Here is a 16,831-nt window from a genome sequence, read left to right on the forward strand (position 1 = left end):
CCCCCGCCCCGCAAACCCGCAGAGGAGCCACTGCCGCCTCTTCACTCTTCTGACAGGGAATCAACTGAAAACAATGTCCCAGAGCGAACTGTACTGGGAACCAGCTGAAGCCAAGAGAATTTCTCTATGAGAACAGGACACCCACGCCTCCCATTAACTAGGTTAAATGAACCCAAACGAGATATTTTAGCAGAATGTGAGAAGTGAGAACACAGCCCTGAGAATCTGGGAAGGAGCACGTCACCACCAGAGCCACCGGCTACAGGAAAGAATGGATACATTAGGGGAAACGGCTTTCAAACTGTGGCACGGAAGGGAGAGAAGACCTGGACTGGGACGAATGGTAGGCAGAGTGTAGAAGGCCCACCCCATCCACGAGGACAGGGAACCGGAGTCATCAGAGACAGATGAACCGGTTTGCAAGGCAGAAATAGAGACACAGACGTAGAGAACAAACGTATGGACACCAAGCGGGGGGGCAGGGGGGGGATGAATTGGGAGATTGGGATTGACATATATACACTAATATGTATAAAATAGATTTTAAAAAGACAGCACGTCAACTCGGTGAGCATGTTATAGCAATCAATCAACCAATCAATCAATCAGAAAGGGATATAGCACACACAAGGCAGAGTCAAACCTAAAAGAAAACACAAAGAACAGTTTTCCATAAGAGTTCTGAGGTCTCAGTTAACCTAATAAGAACAAGGCTAGTCAATAAAATAAGAAAGAAAAGATGATAAACAGGATTTAAGAGAGAGGGAATCAAAACACCACCATTAAAGAAGTAATAAATTAAAACATCAAGAAACTGAAAAGACAGAGCTGAAAATTAGATTACTATCATAACAATCCGATCATCACAGAGAATGAAAACAAAAATGAAAGGACCAGAAAGAAGCCAAGATATGGAAAACCATCAAAAAAGATCCATGAGGACAACTGGTGTTCCTAACGATATAAAGTTAATAAAAGAAAAATATTACATATTATGTTATATGTGAAATGCTAAGTGGACACAGAACTGGACCTGCAGATCCAACGAGCACAACAGCAACCCAGGCAACATCTAAGGGCTACACCGTGGGCCTGAGGGAGGAAGCAGCTATCAACCACCCAGGAGAGCAGCAGGGCACCACTGCTGGGAAGGCCGGGCTGCCCTCTGGCCTCTCGAGACAGCCGCGAAGCACCACATGCGACCCAGCATGAGCACTCAGACGGGGCCTCCTTGAGTGTAGGCGCCCTGGCAGCGCTTCCAGCACAACACGGAGCAGCCTCCACAGCACCTCCTAAACTGGGGGGTGCACACAGGCGAGGGAGCAAGATTAAGAGATCGTTCAGGGACTTCCCTGGTGGCGCAGTGGCTAAGAATCTGCCTGCCAGTGCAGGGACACGGGTTCGAGGCCTGGTCCAGGAAGATCCCACATGCCGTGGAGCAACTGAGCCTGTGCTCTAGAGCCCGCAAGCCACAACTACTGAAGCCTGTGAGCCACAACTACTGAAGCCCGCACGCCTGGAGCCCCGCACGCCTGGAGCCCGTGCTCCGCAACAAGAGAAGCCACCGCAGTGAGAAGCCCGCGCACCGCAACGAAGACCCAACGCAGCCAAAAATAAATAAATAAAATTAATTCATTAATTAATTTAAAAAAAAAAGAGATCATTGAGAATTAAGAACAGAAATGCAGAGGTTGCAGTCAAAGGACTAATCCTGAGCGCTGAATGTGATTAAATGTAAAACTAACATAAAGTAAAGTAAGAAGAAACTAGCATGAAGGAAATGTGCAGATTCTGCGGTCACAGGAAAGACACAAGCTAAATGGCCAGGAAGTGGGGGTGGGGAGAAGGAAAGAGCGGTGGTGCCAGTGCCCCACCTTCCACGGCTGGCTGTCAGCACTGCCCAAACCGAGCGGTGCAGCCAACAGGGCACACTTAAAAATGGTTAAAATGGGAGATTGTATGTTGTATATATTTTACAATAAAAAAGGTAAAAATAGAGAGACTTGATGTCTTTCACCTTATTTCTTAACAGAAGGAGCTTGTGATCATTTTTGACTCCACTCCACTTCATTTTTCCTGTTAGATTAAGCACGTCTCACTAAATAACGTGTGTAATGAGCCCCCTGTGTTACAGCATCTCCACCTGCCACCCACCCACCCGCCCCCCTCCTCCAAGGACACACGCACAGGACGGTGTCTGCAATCACATCCACTGAACACTGATGATGGGTATTTCCAAATGACAACGTTTCCAGGGATTATTTTGGAAAAAAACACTTAATGCTCTCTACAGTTCTGCCCTGCTTGAATGGTGGTGGTTTTTTTTTTTTGAGTACTAAAAGTTCATTTATATTTAATTTTCAAATTGTGGTTAAACATGTGTAACATAAAATTGACCATTTATAAAAGTGTAGTCTTTGTTAGTGTGAAGTGCATTCACGCCGTTGGGCAAACATCCCCCCGACCTCCCCCGCACCCCGAGCTCTTCATCTTCCCCAGCTGACTGTGTCCCCGTGAAACACCAGCCACCCCTCCAGCCTCTGCCCCCACCATCCTACTTCCTGTCTCTATACATCTGATGATTCTAGGGCTCTCACATGAGTGGAATCATACATCCTTCTGTTATCTGGCTTATTGCACTGAGCATAATGTCCTCAAGGCTCATCCAAGGTGTAGCAGGTGCCAGAATTTCCTTCCTTTTTAAGGCTGAATAATATTCCGTTGTGTGCAGACCACAGTTTCTCTTGTGCCTTCAAGATTCTCTGTGTTTGACTTTTGACAGTTTAATATCATGTGTCTCCGTGTGGGTCTCTCTGGGTTTATCCTGAACTTCACTGAGCTTTGGAATTTGGTTAGTTTCTTAGATTTGTAAAACCATGTCTTTCCTCAAACTGGTAAGCTTTCAGCCCTAGTTTTTCATATCACCTTCATGAATTACTTAGCTGCATCTTCTGGATAACTTGCTGCAGCTTCTCCACCAGCACTTGCTGCTTCCTCTCGCTCTTTTATGTTATGGAGGCAGCTTCTTTCCTGAAACCTCATGAACCGACCTCGCTGGCTTCAGACTTTTCTCCTGCAGCTTCCTCACATCTCTTAGAAGAACTGAAGAGAGTCAGGGCCTTGCTCCGGATTAGACTTTGGCTTAAGGGAACGTTGTGGCTGGTTTCATCTTCTATCCAGACACCGAGACTTTCTGCAATCAGCAAGAAGGCTATTTTGCTTTCTTAGCATCTGTGTGTTCGCTGGAGGAGCACTTTTAATTCCCTTCAAGAGCTTTTCCTTTGCACTCACAGCTCGGCTAAGTGTTTGTTGCAAGAAGCCTGCCTTTAGGCCTGTCTTGGCTTCCGACATGCCTTCCTCATTAAGCTTCATCATTTCTAGCTTTTGATTTAAAGTGAGAGAAGTGTGAGTCTTCCTTTCCCTTGAACACTTTGAGCCATTGTAGGGTATTAACTGGCCTAACTTCAATACTGTTGTGTGTCAGGGAACAGCGGCCGGCAGAGCAGTCAGAACACACACATTAAGTTCACCATCTTCTAAGGGTGCAGTTCATGACCCCCCCCAAACCATTACAAGAGTAACATCAAAGACCACTGATCACAGATCACCGTATCAAATACAATAATAATGAAAAAGTTTGAAACACTGAGAATTACCAAAATGTGACACGGAGACAGGAAGTGAGCAAATGCTGGGGGAAAAATAGTGCCAACAGGATTGCTCAAGGCAGGGTTGCCAGAAACCTTCAGTATGTTTAAAAAAAAAAAAAAAAAAAGGAGTACCTGGAAAAAGCACAATAGAGCAGGGTGTGCTTGCAAATGTACATATTTTTGGATACTAAGACTTTTTGTTTCTTTGCCAGTTTCCAAATTTCTATTACTTTTATAATAAAAGTAAATTATACTTGAAAAAAACAAGGTGTGCAAAATGTACTCAAATACATTGTTGCCATTCAGGTGTGTCACCTTGGACAAGATGGTTTCTGGGGCACACAAGAGAATAAACTAACAATACAAACACAAACTTAAACGTTCTATTTAAACTACGTCTGACAAGAAAAGGAAAGTATTCTTTAAAATAAAACTACGTCTGACAAGAAAAGGAAAGTATTCTTTAAAATAAAGTAAGGGCTTCCCTGGTGGCACAGTGGTTGCGAGTCTGCCTGCCTATGCAAGGGACACGGGTTCGTGCCCTGGTCTGGGAAGATCCCACGTGCCGCGGAGCGGCTGGGCCCGTGAGCCATGGCCGCTGAGCCTGCGATCCGCAACGGGAGAGGCCACAACAGTGAGAGGCCCGCTTATCGCAAAAAAAAAAAAAAAAAAAAAAAGATATTAAAATAAAGTAAGATTCATGTCCTTACACAGCTAAACCCAGATAAGTAGCAGCTTTCACCACTGACAGGAAGAAAAACAAGAAACCGCCGAGTAGTTTTCTAAAAGCATGTTGCTCAGTTATTGTACGATTTACATTCACGCCCAAAACATAATCAGAAGCCCTCAATCTAAAAATAACAGTGTGCACACTATACGTATGTTCAGGTAAATCAATGCACAGACCTCAATTTACACTCAAGGAAACGCGTCACAGCAGCTTTCAAAGAACTCTGCCTGCACAGCGAAGGGCAGCCCTCACGCCCGGGGAGCAGCGGGGCTGGGCAGAGAAGGGGCCCTGCGGCGGCAGAGGCCCAGGACGGGCGGAGCTCCCACCGCTTCTCCACCTCCACGCCAAGGGCCAGGCGCCGGGAACCCAGCACACTTTCCCCAAATACTGTCACGACAGTCAGTAAACAAGGTGGCCACCAGACTAGGTGGCTCCAGTCCCCCCAGGTCACAGCCCACCAGACAGAGCAGAACCCAACCAGAATCTGAGAAACCGAACTCAAGAACGACGATCCTAACAGCCAAATAAGGCAAACATCGTGTTAGACACAAATACTCAGGTGCTTCGCTTTGCTTCTGTGTCTTGCCTACAAACCCCCTGCCCGAGGCCGGCCACCGGGCACCCGGCCTCGCGCGCCCACTCCCAGGCTGAGCTCGGGCTTCCCGTCTGTGGCTCCGCTTCCTGAAAGGCATAATCCGAAATGCAACACAGGGAAAAGGAGCAGCTCCACGTGAAAAGGAATGACCGAAGCTAAATGGCTGCTTCTTACAAGTCGAGAGCTCACCTGGGGTCCAAACAACAAGGCAGCCAAAGCGACCAGAGCACCCGGGCTCGGCACCCCCGTCCGTATCCGGGCTAGGTGAGGGGCCACCACCCGCAAGTCAGAAGAGCGCGTTACCCCAGCACGACCGCCGAAGGGAACCGGGTCCCCACCCCGCTGCAGGTGGGGACGTGTCTGAGGGCCCCACTCCCTCCCAGCCTCAGGGACAACACGGGACACAGAGCGCAGAGAGAGGCTCGAGGATGGGAGTGACGCCGCAGAGCGGATCCACACAACTGGGGCCCCCTGGAGACTGCGCCAAGTTCGTGGAAATGTGGACGAAGGGTCAGGGGTGGGACTAAAGACTCTACCACACAGCATTTAGGGTATAAGAGGCACCAGGGCCTGACCCGCAGAGTCACACTGTCAGAAGAGACGTAACACTCACTGGATTCCACAGTCATCTGCAGCAGGCTGTCGATGACGCAGGACAGGAGCCCTTTGCTGGAAATTTTCAGGTGGCTCAGCACCACGGGGACAGCCTGGTACTCCAAGAACAGGCTCTTCCCTTCATCCGCCTTCAAGTCCAGACACAGAGAGTCAAACGCCTGCGCCAGGTAGTCGGCTGAAAGACAGGGCGTCAAACAGCGGCTGCGTCAGTGGTCCAGCTGGTAACAGATGCGGACGGCAGGAAGGGAACACCACCACTTCCACGGATCCAAGAGGAAAGGAAACACTGAACGACCAGAGGCGACAGGCTGAAGGCCAACGGGGAGGGACATTGCATCATGACAGGGCCAACGGGGAGGACATTACATCATGACAGGGCAAATGTCGTTTGGAATTCCCTACTCTAACGCTGAAGCCACAATAAACACATTCCTTTTTTACATCAAGAGAGAAAACAATGGGTGCTTAACAGTAAACACCACAAGTAATGTTAGTCCCCGTATCTGACTGTAACTACCACACGCTTCCACAAATCTCAACAGCATTAGTACCGTGATCTTGACAAGGCTCCTGAGATTACATTTTCTTGCTACTGCTGCCACACGGTCACCTGTTTCAAAATGTAAGTTCATACAAACGTGCTCAATGGGTTTTAAAGCAGGGTTTCTGGGCTTCCCTGGTGGCGCAGTGGTTGAGAGTCTGTCCGCCTGCCGATGCAGGGGACACGGGTTCGTGCCCCGGTCTGTGAAGATCCCAAATGCCGCGGAGCGGCTGGGCCCGTGAGCCATGGCCGCTGAGCCTGCTCTTCCGGAGCCTGTGCTCCGCAATGGGAGAGGCCACAACAGTGAGAGGCCCGTAACGCAAAACAAACAAACAAACAAAAAAACAACAGGGTTTCTGCCTTCTGATCCAGACCAAACAGGAGCCCCTCAAAGAGCCTCAGGGGACTGACCCGCCCGGAGTCTCTTGCGATGCCTCCATCGTGACAAATGGCTGGAGGTCCGACCACAGCTGACGAAGGGACGGCACCTGCGGTCGGGAGCCCTGGAACGTTCTCCAGGATGTTCCACGGGTGACTGGGAAGCGCTGATGTGACCGGGATCAACGCTGATGAGTTAAGGTACTTCAGTGGCTACAACAGTTTACACCGTGCTTTCAAATGTACAAGAACATTCCAGTTTTCTAAAACTCTTGCAACACACTATTCGAAGCAATAGAAACTGTTCATGCTGTTCACGCACTAGTGAGTTAATTTTTCTGCTGCAAGTTCTGTTTAAAGAAGGCTCAGAAGTGTTCTGAAACACACTGAAAATATGACAGGATCACCACTAAAATTCCTGTCCTCTGGCCTCAGGTTTTGCCTCTTCTTTGCTGTCCGTGTTACGTAAACTCAAGTAATAATTAGAACCCTAATTACTAAGAATGAGAAGCTGCTGGGACTTCCCTGGTGGTGCAGTGGTTAGGAATCCGCCTGCCAATGCAGGGGACACGGGTTCGAGCCCTGGTCTGGGAAGATCCCACATGCCGTGGAGCAGCTAAGCCTGTGCGTCACAACTACTGAGCCTGCGCCCTAGAGCCCGCGAGCCACAACTACTGAGCCCGTGTGCCACAACTACTGAAGCCCGCACGCCTAGAGCCCATGCTCCACAAGAGAAGCCACCGCACCGCAACAAAAGTGGCCCCTGCTCACCGCAGCTAGAGAAAGCCCGTGCGCAGCAACGAAGACCCAACACAGCCAAAAATTAATTAATTAATTAATTAATTTATTTATTTATTAAGAAAAAAGAATGAGAAGCTGGGAATAACCTGTGTGAAATTAAAACACATGTGAAAGAATTTTTAGCACTTAAGATCTGTGCCTCTGCGTCAATTTATAACACACTTCATCTTTACTTCTGGTAGCATCTAGCCCAAGGCACACTACTGCACTTAACTTCTGAGCTTCACAGAGCACTGCAAAGCGACCGTGTATCTAGGTCGGCAAAGCTGCAGCTGCTCTCCGGAGCTGCCTTGCTGAGGCAGGAGAGTGCTGACGGCCCCTCCTGGGTACAAGCACCACTATGGGTGCTGCCCTGCTGCATCTGACACCAAGGCCTCTCCCTTCTCACTCGGCATTGCCTCAGATTAAACAGGCCGAAGGCTGCACGATACAGCAGGTTTGCAAACTTAAAAAGTAGTCCTTTATTAATCTGGAGGGTATACAAAGATGGTATTTGGTTATTTTATTTTTATTTTTATTTTTTTCGGTACACAGGCCTCTCACTGCCGTGGCCTCTCCCGTTGCGGAGCACAGGCTCCGGACGCGCAGGCTCAGCGGCCATGGCTCACGGGCCCAGCCACTCCGCGGCATGTGGGATCCTCCCAGACTGGGGCACAAACCCGTGTCCCCTGCATCGGCAGGCGGACTCTCAACCACTGCGCCACCAGGGAAGCCCTGGTTATTTTTTTAAAGTGTCTAATCTTTCGGGGGAAATTAAAAGTTACCTCCTTACTTTAATTTCCCTAATAATGAAGATTTCCTAAAAACCAATTTAACCTCTAAAAGAGTACTCTAAAAAAGTTTAGTTACCAACTGTGCCAAACCTGGTTTCTTTCTATACACATGCTGTACTACTGAGTGTTTAAGAAACATCCCGATGTTCAATGAGACCACCTTTTAGTCCTGATCAGAGGCCATCAGTGGGCGACGGCCGGCTCGAGAGGATCGGATCGAGTGGGCCCACCTGGGACTGTGACCGCAGAAGGCGGCAGAGACCTCCAGCTGGGCAGCCCCTGGTGCGGTGTAGACAGGCGCAGGCGAGGGGCCGCATGGGGGAGGAGCCCAGCCCAGCCCAGCCTCCCAGCGGAGCTGAGCCCAAAGAACCAAGTGTTTACGTGGTCCATCTGAGCAGCGACAGAAACCCAACGGCATCCAACAGATCGATTCTGTCTCAGGGGAAACCAACCCTGAGCGGTTTAATAACAGCAAACAGTAATGACGGCCACAACGAGAGTGGCTAGCGTACTGCTTAGGGGCCTGCTGGACGCCAGACTCTTTGCTAAACCTTCTCATTCAATCTTCAGAACACAATATCGCGGTGCAAACACAGAAAAGGGAGGGGCCGATGCTGCACACCACTGACTGGGGCTGAGCCTGTGGCTGCAGAGCTCAAGCTCTCACCTGCCGGTCACGCTGCCGCCTCCCCAGGCCAAGCCTTCCTGCCCCTGAGCACGGCAGTCACACCCCGCACCCCTCTAAGCCTGAGGGGTGACAGCATAATCACAAGCCCACAAACCTGCGTAGGTCGCGGGCCGAGTGGGTAGGGCAGGACTACAGAACAAGCCCTGACGCACACATTAAGTCAAACAGGAGAAGGGCTGTCCCTAAGATAGGTAATCCCATCAGGTAAGATTCTTATCACTTCTTCTAATCCTCGTATCTTTACAGGGATCAAGCGAGTGTGCACGCACGGAGAGTTGTATTAAAATGCTTCACACTGATTCCCACACCTATGCAGTATCATTGTTGATGACGCATGACATTTCTCTGCCCTCGAGAAAGATCTGGCTCCCTTACAGTTTGTTCTTCTGTAAAAATGACAACCCCACGTCCGTCCTCAGGTTCCTGTGGGGAGTAACCCTGAAACCACCGAGTGTGGCTAGAAAAAGACCGGCAACAGCGCGAGAACCCACCCACTTTCTCCACCAGCGCAGACAGCACACCAGCAACCTGGGACTTCCTTCCCTTTTGAACTGTTTCCTTACAATAAGTCTTATTAAACGTTAGGATACATCTTGGTGGCTCCTGAAACCAGAATGCACTTCAAAAGTGATCATAAACTACAGTGCAATCAAAGCTGTGCACGTCCCCTCCAGTGGCACATTCCCCAATCACTTAGCTTTGTGTGACGGGTCTGAGGTCGCAGCTCACAGTGAATGTCAGAGAGCCGCACAGCAGTGATGGAGGGCGCAGGCTTAGCCTCCACGTATCACCTGCAGGACGGAGGTGAGAGAACGCTGACCCCTCGCCACCCTGCTGGAAGGGTCAGAGCAGCCAGTATGCAGCACTTAGCCCAGGACAGCAGGCACTGTGTAGGCGTTTGCTATTATTACCTCTTTGATGGTCTCGGGAAGTCACACTGGAGGGTCAAGAGGTGGGCTTTAGAAACGGACAGAGCTGAGCTGAACCACGCTGTCCAGCACTGCTCTGTGGCCCTGGCACAAAGGTCTAGGCTCTGTGACCTAATAACCACTCAAATGGGGATAACCATGTTCAGACAACATACAAAGGGCTTGACGTGACAGTGCCAAATCCACACCAAGGATCACTACCTGCGTTGATTCTCAGGAACAATCTACCCGCACTGTCCAGTCAGTGGAACAGGAAATCACCTTACAGACCCACATATGTTTGGGTTATTAAGCATTTAATATCATGTGTATCATCCAACACATCTACCCTCCACTGTTTCTACTAAATTTACCAATCTCGTAACAGACACTTCTATTTTATAAGTAGGAAATGTCCTCCCACCAAGTCTACTGTTCAATTTAAGAGCTTTTCTTCCATTTACTTTTTTACTTCTCCCAGATCTTGCTGCAGTGCGTGGCAAGACAGCGTGTGCCTCAATCCCCTTTCCCCACACTTGCACCACCGCCCCTAACAGCGCTTCCTAGATGCCCTCCTGCTCTCCTGGCTCTTCCTCGGCTTTCTGGCTGAGACCCAACGGCCCCCTTCCAGCCCTCAGGACCTCTCTGGGGCACCTGACAAATGAAGGCTGACAGGGGACCAGGGGACCAGCTCCACAGGGACTGGCTTATGATTCTATGTTCTTAAAAAACTGACTTGGACCAGGAAGCAATCAAATTCATTAATTCAGTAAGTCCACATGAAGTGCCAGTTGTGTGTCAGTTCTGGACTATTTTCCTATTATATTGTTTCATATCAATATTACTCATTTTTATTATTACACATCACAATTGTTTTACAATCTGCTAAGGCAAGCCTCCGCCCCAGGGCTGCTATTTCACTTGTTTCCTTTAAATTAGCACGACACTCACTGCAAATATTTTTTCAAATAAACTTTTCTACTACTCTCTCAACTTACACAAACCATAATGGAATTCTAATTGGTATCATTAGATGCAGCCACCTGGGGTGTCTTATTGATTTTAATAATACTCTTGGTCTTCCCGGGTAGGAAGAACAAAAGTCCTTTATTGCTGCCCTTTAACTTCGGCGATAATCTTTATCAACCTGTTCATTCACCCATTATTCACCAAATCTTTACTTATGTCCTGTTATATTTCGCAACAGATGAGGTTTTACTGACACCATGTTAGATTAATATCCACATTTTTTACATTATTTTGTTTTGCTTACATGAACAAGATCTCTTTTTTTTCACACATTATAGCTGCTTGTTACTGATGGTCACGGTAGTTATGCTCTAGTCACGACAGTAGTCAAAATCAACAGACTTTTGTGAATTTCCTCTGGAGTCCATTTTCTGAAACCCTTAGACCACTCGGGCTGCTGTAACACAATGCCAGAGACTGGACGGCTGGGAAAGGACAGACGCGTCCTGCTCGCAGCTCTGGGAGTCTGGGGTCGAGGTGCTGCCGGTTTGGCGTCTGGCGAGGGCCCTCCTCCCCCGTCATGGTCTTCTTGCTGTGTCCTCGCGTGGTGGAGGCCTGAGGGAGCTCTGTGGGGTCTTGTTCATCTGGGGACCACCCTCACGACCTGAGCGCCTCCCAAAGGCCCATCTCCTGACACCACCTCCCTGGGGATTAGGGTCTCCTCAGGTGAACTTTGAGGGGGACACACATTCGGACCACACCACACTGATCTCTCAGCCAGTTTCTCTGCCTGACTTACACAGAGTACCCATGAGTTACCAGTTTTCTCTATTCCTTTCCAATGTTCATCCCCACTTGTTTAAGGTCACCACAGGTGGTCAGCACGGCCAATACTGTGCTGCACAGAAGGGGGACAGGAGGCACCGAATCCCTTCCTGCTTATTTCTCCTTTCCATTCGTTTCATCGGTAATGAATATCACTTTGTATCAAATGATGCTATCATGTATGCTGACATGTGGTGGACTCTGGCTTGGCTAATACCCTTTCTCACAAACAACCTTTCAGGCAGTTACCACCCCATCTGTTAAGAAAATAACTAAGAGTCACAGTTTGGTTTTTCCCTTAAATTCCTTATAATCAGGAGAATATACTTCAGAGAAAGTAGTCAAAATAATTTACCACCACTGCGCACTTAAAGAAACAACCAACCAGACTGAGTTACATAATTTAACAGGGAAGGAAGAAAGATGGTCTGTTTATTGTTTGACTACATTGGTATCACGCACCTTAACACAAATTCTCATATTTAATAATCCAAAAAAGACTACTTATAGCTGTATATCAAAACTGTACTAAAAACGGCCAACTCTGATGGAAACATTTTTTTTTTTTGGCTATGCGGCATGCAGGACCTTAGTTCCCCGACCAGGGACCGAACCTGCGCCCCCTGCAGTGGAAGCGCGGGGACTTAACCACTGGACCACCAGGGAAGTCCCTGAAGGAAACATTTTTAATGCATTCATTTCCTCGTTCCCTCGTATATACATCAAGCACCAGGCTGGGTGCGGGGTGTACAGTGGGCAACAAGGCGGTAAACTTACACACGAGTGTGGGGGCTGAGAAACTTTTTCTGTGAAGGGCCACATAACAACTTTATAGGCTCTGGAGGGCAGGCTGCCTCTGTTGCCAGCTACTCAGCTCTGTTGTTATACGGCAAAAACAGAGACAACAGGAAACTAATGAACATAACTGTGCTCAAATAAGACTTCATTGACAAAACAGGTGGTGGGCCATATTTGGCCCATGGGCTCTAGTCCGCCAAGCCCTGCTCTAGTGGGAATCAGTAAACAGTTAATAGCAATCTCAATACCATGCGGGAAACGCAAGGGCAGTGGCAGCAAAGGTTGCTATGGGCACGTGATCTAAGAGCATCAACAAGGGCCTCTGGGAGGGGCAACAAAGCCAACCCACCACTCATTTTTCTCAAATTCAGCAACTAAAGTAGTTTTTAACAATGGGTCACCAGTATAAAACAACTTAAAAGCTCATTCTGAAAATGTAAAATATATTCAACTATGTAAGAACTGCTCCACTACAGAGAATTCTCTTCTGGTTACTGACAAGAAATTATACCACAAGCACATGTGAAAGCTTACCTTGTGTGACTGTTTTGAGAACAATTAAAGTTGATAAAAATCTCAGAGGTAAACTGGAGCTCTTAAAGAAAGCAGCTGTCTTTGGTTTACTCTCCACAGAATGCTCCAAAGAATTACCCTGAAGGCCCTTGGTCACTACTCCTTTGAATATGTCTTCACCCAGTCGCCTCAATGTTGACGTCATAGTGGAATGCTGTCAAAAACATGTACTGTCTTAGTACACTTACTCATGTTCAGAAAATATGTATTTTAAATACTACAATCCAATATATGAACTAAAAATAAGCCAATCTTTTGCTAACTAAAAACAGATCAAATGGAGCTGGCAATATGCAAGACTGGAAAGCAGTAATTTTATAATCAACTTTAAAAAATTATTTATACTACATATTTCTCTAAAAGAAATGGGTACAACTAAGAAATTAGGAACAGTAATTTCTAAAGAATTAAATCGGGAGAAGCACTATGACAAGATTCCATTTCAAAGCATCTAAGAGCAGATCGTGAGAGGTCTCTGGCACAGAGCAGCCAAAGGAACAAGGGGAGGCTTGTGGGGTCTGTGCTGCCCACCTCCACCACTGCTGGTGAAGAGCCCAGCATCCCTCAGTGCCCGCTCACACGCGATCATCCAGCGCCTCACTGCTTCACAGCCCAGCTGGATGGTAAATGTCACCACGATCGAGATACATTTTATTCATTTCAGAAGACAAAAATGCTGGGTTAGAATCATGGACAATTCTCAGGGCGAATCAACTCAAACAAGAAAATGAGCGAAACAGAAATGACGGCATATTAACTCCCTCTAAAACAACACAGGCTCTGACGGTTTTCCACAAATACGGTAAGAAGCCAACACAGGAAAAGCATTCAAACTGCTGCAGATGGAAGTGCTGAAGCCACACTCAGAAATAACTTAAAATTCCCTTTGTTATAAACCCACATCACTGACTTTTGTAACGGCTTCCCCCATCTTCTGGGGATTTCGGACCCATCTGTACCCAGACAAGCACTGATCTTGCAATGTGGATAAAAAGCATCAGCTCTAGAATTTCTGCACATAAAACCAGAGACAGATACACTGAGATTTTATGAGTGTCAGAAGCCAAATGATTTGGTGGTGAGTCGCACAAGCAGTGCCATCTGATTCACATATATTATCAATAAGCTTTTGATGTCATTAGGAAGAGATCATACATTTGTGCTTTAGAGCCTCAGTGTAAGAAGGTAATAGAAGAAAATATTTCAAAATCCTACTCAGGATAATGCATCAGAAAGACAGGATTCAGGGAATATTCTGCTTATGTCTAAACACAAGCTCTTTGTCTCCTAAACGTGTGTTGATACCTACTTCCCTCTAAGTGGAAACAGAAGAGAAGCAAAGTCTCTGCTGCAGAACGAGATGTCGCACGCATCTGTGCTCAGTGTGGCCCAGGACCCGCCTACAGGGGGCGCTCGTCCCAGGACTTCAACCGTATTTTGTAGGACAGGTTGCCTTCTCTACTATAAGGCAAAAAAACATGACAAAAACAACTCTGAGCCCCCCCCCCGCCACCAGGTTAACAAAATTTTAAAAATAGAAAATAAGATTTCTGGCCAAAAGACTGAGCAGGTATTACCTCCCCCAGTCTTCTTGCTCTGAAGACAACTAAACCCCCTGGACATTGTACAGAAAACACACACCAGATGACTGAAAGGCAGACAGAAGAAAGCAGGCTGGCTGGGGCCCCAAACGTCCAACACGGCTTCAGACTTCCCAGATCTGGAGCCGAAAAAGCGGCCACCAAAGGAGAGAGAATGCCCACCCTAACACCAAGCGCTGATCTCCGGCTACAGGGCGGGAAAGGGCAGACCTGCGAGACAAAAAACGTGCAGACAAAACTGCGCTCCAGCCAAACACCACAGAACAGCCTGTGGCCCAGCCCCCCAAAGCCAGCAAGGTCGTCAGGAAGGCGGGGACTCCCACCCCCGCCAGGCGGAACGGCAGCATCAGCGGAGGCCACGTGGGAGCAGTGAGGCGCCCCCAGCCCCACCCTGGGTAGGGAGGGGCCCAGACCCCCCCACACACACCGCCTCCCATGGCCACACAGGCTGGCGGGGAACCAGGGCTTTGACTGAGGAGGCCCCTCGTCTGCAGAGCAGCACCAGCCAGGTGAGACAAAATGTTTACTAACATCCGGAATCTCGTGACACAGTGCCGGAATGTCCAGTTTCCAACAGAGAATCACTAATCACACCAGAAGGACCTCAAACTGAATGAAAAAGGAAAACCAATACTTGCCAACACCAACATGACAAACACGCTAGAGGAGCTGTGACGAAATGAGAAATTACAGACATTTTTGAAACAAATGAAGAAAAAAACAAAATCTCATCAAAGAAAAAGAAAGTCTTACCAAAGAAAATGTAAAGAAGAACCAAATAGAAATTTCATAACTGAAAACACAACGACCAAAACAAAACCCTCAATGAACAGCCTGAACAGCAGAACAGAGAGAACAGAGGGAAGCATCAGTTAAGTGGAAAATACAATAACAGAAAGTACCTGATCTGAGCAGAAAGAAGGAAGAAACTGAGCGAAAAGGATAGAAGCTGAGGGACTGTCACAAAAGCTGTGACAGCAACGACAATCAGAGCCCTGAAAGGAGCAGAAAGCCAAGCGGGGCCAAAGGAACAGCTGAAGGGACAGCGGCTGGAAACCATCTGCAGAGGTTGAGGCAGCTGAGCAAGCCCAAAAGAGGACAGACCCAGAGATCAACGAGACACAGCACAGCCAGGCTCATGAAAACTGAAGAAAGACAACAAAACCAAAAGCACTGTCAGAGAAATGAACATACATGGGAAAGCAATTCAAATGGCAGCAGACTTCTTAACAGAAACTGACTAAAAGGAATTGGCACAACATTTTTCAAACGCCGCAAGAAAAGAACTGTCATGCCCAAATCTGATACCCAGTGAAAATGTGCTTTAGAAATGACGGGGAAATCAGAGCATTCTAAGATGAAGGAAACGCTTCTGCACAGCAACGGAAACCGTAAACAAGATGAAAAGACAACCCTCAGAATGTGAGAAAATATTTGCAAACGAAGCAACCGACAAGGGATTAACCTCCAAAATATATAAACAGCTCAGCAACTCAATAGCAAAAAAACAAACAACCCAATCAAAAAATGGACAGAAGATCTAAATAGACATTTCTCCAAAGAAGACAAACAGGTGGCCAGAAAACACACGAAAAGATGCCCAACATCGTTAATTATTAGAGAAATGCAAATCAAAACTACAATGAGGTATCATGTCACACCGGTCAAAATGACCATCCTCAAAAAATCTACAAACAATAAATGCTGGAGAGGGTGTGGAGAAAAGGGACCCTTCTTGCACTGTTGGTGGGAATGTAAACTGGTGCAGCCACTATGGAGAACAGTATGGAGGTTCCTTAAAAACCTAAAAATAGAGCCACCATGGGACCCAGCAGTCCCACCACTGGGCATATATCCCGAGAAAGCCACAATTCAAAAAGACACATGCACCCCAGTCTTCACTGCAGCACTGCTTACAATAGCCAGGACATGGAAACAACCTAAATGTCCACTGACAGAAGAATGGATAAAGAAGGTGTGGTACATATATATATACAATGGAATACAGCTCAGCCATAAAAAGGGATGAAATAATGCCATTTGTAGCAACATGGGTGGACCTGGAGATTATCACACTAAGTGAAGTAAGTCAGACAAAGAAAAACAAATATCATATGAGATCGCTTATATGTAGAACGTAACAACAACAAAAAAAAGATACAAATGAACTTACTTACAAAACAGAAACAGACTCAGTGACTTAGAAAACAAACTTATGGTTACCAAAGGGGAAAGGCTGGGGGAATAAATTGGGGGTTTGGGATTAGCAGATACACACTACTACATATGAAACAGATAAACAATAAGGACCTACTGTATGGCACAGGGAACTCTGCTCAATATTCTGTAATAACCTAAATGGGAAAAGAATCTGAGAAGGAATAGA

The 16,831-nt window shown here is 47.3% G+C and overlaps 1 protein-coding gene across 1 annotated transcript in view; it reads right to left on the reverse strand.

Moving 5' to 3' along the window:
* Positions 1-16,831, reverse strand: part of CCDC138 (coiled-coil domain containing 138) — a 49,392-nt gene that overhangs the window by 4,677 nt on the left and 27,884 nt on the right. The window contains 2 exon segments of the mRNA XM_007456837.1: positions 5,589-5,765; positions 12,806-12,998. Of these exon segments, the coding sequence (XP_007456899.1) occupies positions 5,589-5,765; positions 12,806-12,998 (370 nt within the window).

The sequence above is a fragment of the Lipotes vexillifer genome, unplaced genomic scaffold (genome assembly GCF_000442215.2).
Source record: "Lipotes vexillifer unplaced genomic scaffold, Lipotes_vexillifer_v1.1 scaffold777, whole genome shotgun sequence".
Classification (NCBI taxonomy): domain Eukaryota; kingdom Metazoa; phylum Chordata; class Mammalia; order Artiodactyla; family Lipotidae; genus Lipotes; species Lipotes vexillifer.